The 10,013-nt window shown below is 44.6% G+C and overlaps 1 protein-coding gene and 1 long non-coding RNA gene across 3 annotated transcripts in view; one reads left to right on the forward strand and one right to left on the reverse strand.

Annotated features, from left to right (window-relative positions):
* CCNY (cyclin Y) overlaps window positions 1-2,475 on the reverse strand; it is a 120,608-nt gene extending 118,133 nt beyond the window's left edge. Inside the window, exon 1 of one of the 2 annotated variants that reach the window (XM_071428656.1) lies at window positions 2,164-2,475. In XM_071428656.1, the coding sequence (XP_071284757.1) occupies window positions 2,164-2,317 (154 nt within the window). In that variant the 5' untranslated portion in view covers window positions 2,318-2,475. The remainder of the gene's footprint in view (window positions 1-2,163) is intronic. The other variant, XM_071428657.1, reaches the window with a different exon arrangement.
* Window positions 1,671-9,169, forward strand: LOC139590851 (uncharacterized). The gene is made up of 4 exons (XR_011679454.1): window positions 1,671-1,800; window positions 3,712-3,823; window positions 5,078-5,173; window positions 7,352-9,169. It is a non-coding gene; the product is annotated as an uncharacterized lncRNA (long non-coding RNA).
* Window positions 9,170-10,013: the final 844 nt, after the last annotated feature.

Below are 10,013 nucleotides of genomic sequence, written 5' to 3' on the forward strand. Positions count from 1 at the left end.
CATCCAGCATTCTCTCTTCACAACACAGATAACCAGACTATTGTTCTTTCATTCTAAAATGGCAAAAATATCATCAGAGGTCTCTGTTGTGAAGGGTTTTTCTCACCCCAATGTCACGTCCATAAATGTCTCTATGCCATACAGTTCAAACAATCTAACAACAAAAACATAATAGCTAGTCTAACACAAAATAAAATTTCAGAAACAAAGAATCACCCTATTACATTTAATACTCAGTCATCATCTTTAACCAAGAGACCGTCAATGAGCATGACTCCAGTGTAACAGATCTGCAACAAAGCACACTTCAGAAAGCTGTTTTATCCCAGTCTGTCCAGTTGTTTTGAATGCATAGACATCTATTACCCATCAGCCTCCCCAGTGAAAACTTACTTCTCAGGCTCTATACATAAAAAGGGCCAAGAGCAGAGTAAAGCATAAAAAGAAAACCCATAACTGTTCACAAATTTGAAGACAGCGTGCCCATTTGAAACTGTCGCATTGCACTGACATGGCCCCAGATGAAAACCAACAAAATGTAAATATAAATAATGCATGAGGTGTTTTCTGTGTTCTAACAACAGGTTACAACTCTACACTTGACACATGCCACACTTTAAAGGAGAAGAGAAAGAGAACACATATGCACCTTGACGCAACAAATGAAACCACCAACCAATAAAGATCTCCTGGGGTTTTTTGCAAATATCTGCTCAGATGCAGGAACTTATCTGCATTGTATGCACATTTTAACAAGTACACATGCACTTACTATTTCCATCAAAGTCTTTCTTCCCATCCATTAAAAAAAAAAAAAGCACACTGAGAACAAGGCATAAAACCCACACATCTCTGACCAAAAAGTTTACTGCAGCCTGTGTTGTTATAGATGGAGAAATCCGTACCATCAGAGAGAGCTGCATCCTGCTACACTGCACACCACTGATGCTGGAAGAATTAATCATTCACAGATCAACAATTGGTTCTTTCATCTCCCTGGCTTTCTCAGATCAGACCATTATGTATTTTTTTCCACCTACTGATCCTGTTACACTCCATTTTCAGCTGCATGTAGCAAAGACATCTGAAAAACATTCCTCATTCCTATTTCTAGAATGTACCTCACTGAAGGAAACCAGTGAGGGTACCTATATGCTTCCACGGGATTCACAACTTCACCAGGACCAAGAAGTGACAGAACATTGAATTCTGCACTAAAATCACAATGTAATAAGCTGTGAAAAAAATGTGGACGGCAAACTGAAGGGCACCAAAGTCCTTCTTTCTGGCTTTCTACCAAAAGCCTCATGGGTTTGGTCAGTGAACAAACCCATGAGATAGCTGACCTTTTAGCAAGTAAAGTTTTAGGACTAAATACTTCAGCTAATCAAAAACTAAATTACATGTATATATTAACTCAGCCCACATCTTTAAAATAAAGCTGTATTCTGGCCAGCACGAATGGCACCACATTCAGTCACGACTAAACCAACAGGAACATGGCTTTTTTAATATCTCTGCAGAGAAAGAGAGGGCAAGGCAGTATTCATGATGAGCACTGCGCCTCATCATGACAGCAACGGAAGAAAAAGTCACTGGAAGAGAAGGTTGTCATGGGAAACATTTCTCCCACTTTTATCTCTGGCAGGGTTTGTCCTTTAAACGCTCACCCCTGCAGAGGCCTGGCAGGTGACATCCCGGCAGGTGACGTGAGCTCGGCACAGCCAGCCCTGCCAAGGGCGAGGGACGCTCCCCGGGGCCACAGGCGAGCCCCGGTGCCCGAGCCCGCCGGGATTGCCCGTAATGTCACCTCACGATCCTCTGAAGGGCGAAGGGTCTCGGCAGCGCAGACCCGGGGCTGCAGAACTGCACCCTGCCAGAGGATGCGGCGCGGTGCGAGGATGCTCCCAGCCCCCGCTGGAAGGGTCCCGCACAGCTCTCCCCGGGGACAGGAGCAGCTCTGGAGGCGGAATGCACCGCGGCATCCCCGCGAGCCCCGCGGGCGCGGGGACCAGCAGCGGAGGGACACGGTGCCGGGGCAGCGGGACCGCCCGGCCCGGCCCCACCCGCGGGGGAGCGGCCGGGGCAGAGCCGAGCCCGCCGCAGGGAGCGGAGGGGAGGAGAAGGGCTGCGGGGGCTCCCCGGGCGCCCGCCCGCGCTCACCGTCGATGTTCTCCCGGTCGCTGATGTGCTGCAGGTTGCAGCCCGTGTCCTCCCGGCTCAGCTCGGCCTCGGGGCGGTAGGACTCCAGCCGAGAGTGGGCATTCCGCCGCAGCTTGGGGCTGGAGGAGACGCAGCAGGACGTGGTGTTCCCCATCTTCTCTGCCCGGCCCCGGCCCGGCCCGGCTCGGGAGGAGGCGAGGGGCGGCCGGTCAGCGGGGGTGGCGGGAAGCCATGGGCGGCAGCGGCGACAAGAGGGAGCGGCGGCGGGGGAGGAGGCGGCGGCTGCGGTGCCCTGCGGCTGCACTCGCCGGCGGTTCCCCCCGGCGGCTCATCCGCGGAGGCGGCCCCGCAGCGCGGCCCGCCGGCGTGGGCTGCGGCAGCTAAGCCGCCCTCCTCCGCGGGCGGGCAGCGCGGGGCCCGCCGGGGCACAGCCCCATCCTCCCCCGCCCCCGCGCAGCCGCCGGGCCCGCTCCGCGCACGCACCCACGCGGCAGCGTCGCAGCCTCCGCGGCAGCGACACCGCAGCAGCAGCGGCGGCGGCAGCAGCAGCCGCCCCGGGCGGCCCCCGCGAACCGGTTCCGGTTCAAGCGGGCGGAGACGCCTCCCGCCGGGCGGGCTGCGGGAGAGGCGGCGGCGTAGCTCGGCTCGGCCGAGGGGCCGCCCCGGCAGCCACCGACGGAGCCCCCCCGAGCCGCGGCCGCGGGGCTCCCGGCGCGCTGGCTCTTGCGTCCCCGGCCCTCCTCACTCGAGCGTCCCGCACACGGGCGCGGACCCTCTCCCACAGCCCGGGGCTCCGCGCGCTGCTGCTGGAGGGAGCGGGCACGGCTGGCGCTGCCCGCTGGTGCCCGTCGCTCCCCTCCCCGCCCCTCAGGGGCCCGGCCGGGCCGAGGCCGCCCCGCTGGCCCGAGGGAACCCCCCGAGCTCCTGTCCACAGCGGGGACCCCGCGGCTGCCCGGATCCAGGCCGGAGCCTGAGCCCGGCTGGCCCCGAGCCTGCCCGGCCGTGAGGACGCGCATCCAACCACAGAGAGTCACTGGTTGTCCCAGAGATTTGTAGGGGCTGCACGAATTCTTTGAGAACTTGTTAAACTCTCCTGTGTACTGACTGTTCCAAAGATAACAGGCCACAGAGAAATGAGAGGGTGTTAAGTGCCCCTTTGTACCACCTTCCCTGTGTTTAGGGCTTTCCCAGTCAAAAATCCACTTTTGCCCTATTCAAAGTAATGTAAAAGATGGGGATGGTGCATGGCTTTCATTAGTCTTTTTTGCTGTGGTTTTTTTTTCTTCTTTAAATCGTTGTAATCTAAGCAAATCTTTTGACTGCTGGAGGTCTGAGTCATGGTAGTTGAATGGATACACTGATAATTTGACAAGAGAAAAGCACTTTTCTATGTTTATAAAAGATGCTTTGACTTACAGCCCTGTGTCCAGGGAGCCATGACTTAATCTATCAGGCATCTCATGATATCTGATGTTTTCACAAGATCTGCTCAAGTCAGATGATTACATGAAAGACTTCTAAGTTCTTATCCTACTTTTTTTTTTTCAGATCACACGTTGCAAAGAAAATCAAATTTTTAATTTTCAACAGCCTTTTGAATGTTTATTGATGCAAATGTACTCCAGTGGGATATAAAGAATCAAGAAGAATGAAAAATAATGTGAGTTTTTTCCAAAATCAAACTGTTTTGGGGATGTCTTCTGTAACTAGTTTTGGGACACTCCCCTCCTCCCCAAACATGGATGGGCAGTAGATTTGGAGTTACATCAGTAGATTTGGAGTTGCATCGTCCCTATGTGTTTGAGTAAGTCAAGATAAATTAAGGATAGGTTTAGCATCTTTTTTGTATTAGTGTATTCAGTAGTTTGCATCCAGACAAAAGAAAAGGCTTAGCTGAGCTCTGGTTTAGAAATGCTGTCTAGGAGGATGTCATGCTAACTAGTGCCTTCCAGCACCGTGTCATCACTTGCTGAGGGCACCTCAGCCCCTCCACTGGAGCTCACCTGCTCTCCAGCTGAGCCTGAGCCTGCTCAGAGCAGGCCTGACCTTAACCTGGCAGCAGGGGAGGTTAAATGTGAAACGGGCATAAGCAACAATCAGAAAATCTCAACACAATTTTTAAAGAATCCAGTCATCTCAGTATATACACAACAGAACAGTCAGATGTTACTGAAGCACTTGGCTTACCACATCTTACAAAAGGACCTCAAGCTAGTGAGATCTCTGCAGAAGACTTGCCTGAACTGCCCTGTTAAATTCCACCTTCCTGTAGCAATCAGGGACATGTGCTCATTTGTGGCCTTTTCAACCTGTGTGACTGCTCCTAGGCCACCAGTGCCATTGTCTTTGAAGTACTTTTTGGGTAATGCTAAGTGGGCAACTGTTGCCTTGCACTATCAATCCCACCACATTTTTTCATAAACATTTCATAACCCCTGATTATTTAGAAACTTGTAACAATTGTAAATCTATTGTAGTAAAATCTTAGACAAAACTTGCAGTTTATACTTATTCTGCAATTTTCACAAGCTTTGAAACAAAACAGGCCACATAATGATGGAGATGGGTTATGAAGCTTGTTTCTCTAAATGTTTAAGTAGAGCTTAAAAAGACATGTTTTCTTTATTAGAAAGGATTGATTTAAACTTTGTGTTTTATTTAAAACTAATATTATAAAACTCAACATTGTAATTTAATGTATTTAAAATTTGTGATCACTGGCTGTGACCATGTAGTCACTAGATGTAATCACTAGATGTGACTATGTGGTCACTAGGTGGATGCCCTTTAAGGTCCCTTCCAACCCAAACCATTCTATATTCTATCCATAGTTCTATTATTCTGTATAGCTACCTATTTTCTTACAGTCTTTCATTCTAAATTTTTACCTTTATTCCTCCTCTTTTCACTCTAGGAGCTTGCTGAAGTACATTATAATGACAAAGGTGCTACAATACATATTTCAAATCAAAGAAAAGGGATGCTGCTCTAGGGTAATGGTCTCCTGCTGGTATGTAAGAGCTGAGAAAAGGTGAAATATATACCATGAAAACATATTTGGGGTTTGATTATGATTATTTATTTCAGCTATCTGAAGTGCATGATGCAAATGTAACTGCATTATTTGATAAATATTCATACAGTAAAGCAGGAACAGCTCACTGTACCTTACTGACATGCTTAGAAATCAATGTATGTCCTTCTTTGATTAGCGATTATTCTGTTCTTGAGATTTATGATTTATGTATTTTAATGAGTTTGCCCTCTGGAGCAACTGCATCAGCTGAGGAACACCATAAAGCTCCCTAAACTAACGCCAAGGCTTTCACGATTGGTCAGTGCTGACATACCTTTGTTTAAAAAGTGCCTATTCCTGCACAAAAAATATTTTAAATCTGTAGCATCTCCACTGCACAGAAGACACTCCACTGTAGAAAAGACAATGGATTTTAATAGGCTAAAATTAATAAGTGACCCATTAAATTTTGTGCTTGAAATCTTCCTGGAATGTTGCCCAAAAATGTGTTTCAAACCAGCAGATATAGGTCAGTGTTTTGCTTATATAAGCTTTTTATCTATTTTGAACAGATTAAAATTACAAGTATTATTTAATCCAAAAGTATTTCCTGCTCACAAACCAAATGACTTGTGAAGCACAATTAAAAAAAAAAAAACAACAAACAAACTCAAAACCTTAAGATAGATGAGTGGTGATAACCAGATCTTTTGGTTCTGCTCATCTTTCAACTAGAGCCTGAGAAATTCACGTCACACAATGCCTTCCCCACACTGCCATCTGATGTTTAGTTGGAGTTGTACTCGCAGGTTGGGTGTACAACCACTCTCAAATGCCATTGTGTCAGTTTTCTCACAGAGCTAATCATTGTCTGGAGTTTAATCAAAAGCTTAAAATTAACATTGCCATGTATAAAGTGTTCAGCCTGGTCAACTGAATCATACCCTAGACTTTGTTGATTATAATAGCTAAATTTTTTTTACAATAGTAATAAATTCCAAATCAGTTAAAGCCAGTCATGAACACACCTGAGGAATGTTATTATCCCTCTGACAATTGTTAGTTTTTGTCTTATTGTTAATATTTGCATTTATTGTTACAAGTCTGAATTCAGTAGTATTAGCAGACTTCCTTCCTGAAGGCAAGTTCAGAATGCATGACTCTTGATTCTGACCCAGGCTGTCTGGCAAAGCCTTTTACTGTGCTGCTCCTCAGGGGAATGCATTCATGGATCATGTCTTAGATTCCCTCCCACAAGTATTTGCATAGGCTGTTCCTGTGGCAGATTTCCCCTTTGCTGAAGGTGTTGATTCTTCCAGGGCTAAGACAGTATTCTCTTTCTTGGAGGTAGAAATCCAGTGCCTGCCAGAAGACATCCTATCAGCCTGACACAAGTTATCTGCCAGCCCCAACCCCTGAGCCATCACCAGAGAGAGGTGGAGGGTTCTATACATGGCAGATAGCTGCAGCTACTGTCCACAGGAAAGACACCCAGACCTAACAAGGAGTGTGTAAGAGATGGGACCTGGTTTAAAAATACACAAATGTTATCAGTGGAGTTATTCCTCTGGTCAATGGCACATTTGTTTCTCAGGAATCAAGTGCCCTACTGGAATCAGTGAGAAATGGAGAAAGAGTAAATAAAGATTTCTTTTGAAGATCAAGGCAGAAACTGGGTCTATTTGATTAATGTATTCAACTTGAGTGCATAAATTGGGCTATTAGTCTCATGCTAGCCCATGAAGGGATACTGTTCTGGTCAACAATGCAAAGCCCTAAGTCACACTCCTACTCTGAAGTGTGGCAACCAGAGGACTCTGCCTATTGCCACTTACTGTACAGGAGGAAACAATTGCTTCAAGAAGGAAGGTGATACACCAGAGAGCGAGTGTTGGAGTACTGCCTGAAACATACATAGCCCAGGAAAGTGCATATTATCTTATATTACAATCTTCTTTATTAATTCCATGTTTCTCACCAGCTTGAAATCAATGCAGAAAGAGGCAGTTTCCCCACAAGTCGGGGACGACTGTTCATTGTTTTAGGGGAAACACCTGAAGAGCAACTGTGCTAAATTATTTTTTATATATATATACACACACACACACACGCACACACACACACATATATATATATATGTAACTGTTCTTTTATATTTTATTGTTTCTCCAGGGATTGAACAAGATAAGATCTGCACTCAGAAGAAGCCAGAAACCCACGCATTACGCTTATGGAGGAAGATCACCCACAGTGCACAGACGTGCAGTGAGCTTTGGGAGGGAGGAGGCAGGTCAGCACAGTGTACCATGGATGCCCTTGCATTGTGGAGGAAGGCACAGGCAATTGGATTTAACCAGCTGGGTGGAATTTGATTTGATTAGCTTTGGCACAGTTTCACATACTCTCAATTCATCAGTGAATGGAGTAACTATATTGGAAAGCTACTGGGGAAAAACAACATTGCCCCTGATGCTACTGTCACAGGCAGATAGAGCACAATCCCATACAGGCTCACTCTGTGTTTTCCTCTCTTCATTGTCTCCCTAGTTAGTTTTTTTGTGCCAGTGTGTGTCTTCCTGTATCAGGATTGGCTGCCTTTTCTTGGTCTGAGATCTTGGCATGTAAAGAGCAGTAATTACTCCATGACTTGACTATGAGCAAGGGTGGGAGTGCCCCCTCTTGAACAATAAAACCCCTTGTAGAGAAAAGCCTAACTAAACAAAACAAAATGTGTAAAACCAGGCAGTGCTGCCACAAAGCACTTTGCTAGCTAGAGAGTCTATATGGAGTATGAATAAGAGCCTACTGTGTTTTAGTCTGTCCTGCCTGTGAATGATCCCATTCTATAAAGGGGTATGTGTTAGTCTCTTATTTCATACAAGTCTAGGCAAATACATCTTCTTTCGTTTCAATGAAGCTGTGCCTAATCTCCACCAAGAATGAGAACTGAACCAGGCCCAGCAATTTGGGACAGCATGTTCATACAAAGCCATCTTCTGTCAGATTCATCTTGAGAAAATAACATCCCCTACTTTTACCAACTGTCAATACCTCGTAATTTTGAGTATCAGTTATGGCAGCTCACAGTTAAAAACATTTTTGTGTAGTATGAGCTTAAAAGTCCTGTAATATGAGCTAATAAAGGGTAATATGCAAATGATTGAAGTCTTTTGAAACATGGCTCACCAGAACATCATGTGTCTATCATGTGTCAGGCTGAACTCTCTGTATGAAGAATATGAGGGAAATTTATTGCTTTATCTTACAGCTCCCCAGAAGACCATCCTTTTAAAGTAGAATAAAAAAAGTGTCTTGAAGGATAGATCTGAAGAAAAGTTATAGGTTTCAAAGACAGGGAATCAAGCTAAATATGGTGAGCTGTACAGATGAATCTCAAGAATTATTCCTGTGAAACACATTCTCAAGCTAAGTTCCCCTAAGTATTAGCATCTGTCTTGAGTGAAAAGAGACTTTCATCAGTTAATTTTCAAATCAAGAGGTGAAATTAAAAAGTGAGAAAATTCTCAGTATGAAAATTAAATTGAAGCATCCAAGTTTTCAACAGAAAATTGTCCAGGCATGAGCCTTTTTGATTTTTAGCAGGGTACTACAATTGTGAGTGAATACCTGTAGGAACTCAATTGGAACTGTAGAGAGGCCAAAAACCCCCATGGATATGTCTAGAAAATACAGAAAATGGAAATATGTATCTTAAAGCTTAAGAACCAAAAATTAATTAGTGCACTTAATGAATGATCAACAGATATGTAATTTTGAGTGTGTACTTCTTACAGATTTTGTTCCACTTCCTCAGGTCCTATGTGGGATTAGGCAGACATTTTCCTTTGAAAAACAATGTAAGACTGAAAATGATATATGAAAAAAGGCCAAAAGCTTTTCTTGTGAATTCTGTCCACCATCAGTGGTCATTGATATCAATGTTCTTTGAGTAGAAAGGCTACAAAATCAATAAAAGTAATAAAAACATTATTTCTTTGTATTCCAGAGTTCTTTCCCTCTCAATAAAAAAGTATCCAGGACATAAGCAAGCCTACAGAAATGAAATTGAGGCTTCCATGTCAACATTTAAAAATTTCCCCTCAAATACAGCAAAACCTGGCATGATCCTTAGATTAAGTTTCTGTTGGGGAAAGGGGGGCAAGAAGAAATTTTTCTCCTTTAGTCAGGTGAAACTCATGGGTTTTTGTTATCACATTTTAAACTACAAACCCACAGAGACAGGACTAATGATTGTTTTATTTTTGAGAATAACCACCCAGAGATTTGCCCACAGTCAAGGAACCCAAATTCATTTTTCTGCTCTATTGCAGACTCTGCAAGAATTTTGAAAACCACTTAACCCCATATCTCATATCCCTTTCAGTGAATGGGAATCATAGAATCTCACTATATGAAAGGGTTTTTTTTAAGACTAAAATCTTTAAAACAGAAAGTTGTTCATGTGTTACAGGAAAGGGGACCAAGTAAATAAAATGGAGAGAATACTCTGTAATCACAGATGTGCTGTCCTCCCATGGTGCTTCTGACATGCACACCAACACTGCAGGATGCAGGCAGTGCCTAGACCATCATTAAATTATTAAATGCTTGTCTGTTGCAATACATTTTGCCACTTGTGTAGCTTATTAACTTTGCTGTCACCATCACTCAACAAGCAGATACATCAGCTGATAGAAAAAATGCCAACATGAGGATAACAAGTTCATAGGTTAAAAAAAGTCTTTCCTCTATAAATAGAGTTGGTATAAATCACAAGAGTCTGCAAAATGGGCCTGGGAAAATTAGCTGCTGACCCAAAAACACTTCCTGTTGG

The sequence above is a fragment of the Agelaius tricolor genome, unplaced genomic scaffold (genome assembly GCF_023055355.1).
Source record: "Agelaius tricolor isolate 1412-34295 unplaced genomic scaffold, bAgeTri1.0.p SCAF_6, whole genome shotgun sequence".
NCBI lineage: Eukaryota > Metazoa > Chordata > Aves > Passeriformes > Icteridae > Agelaius > Agelaius tricolor.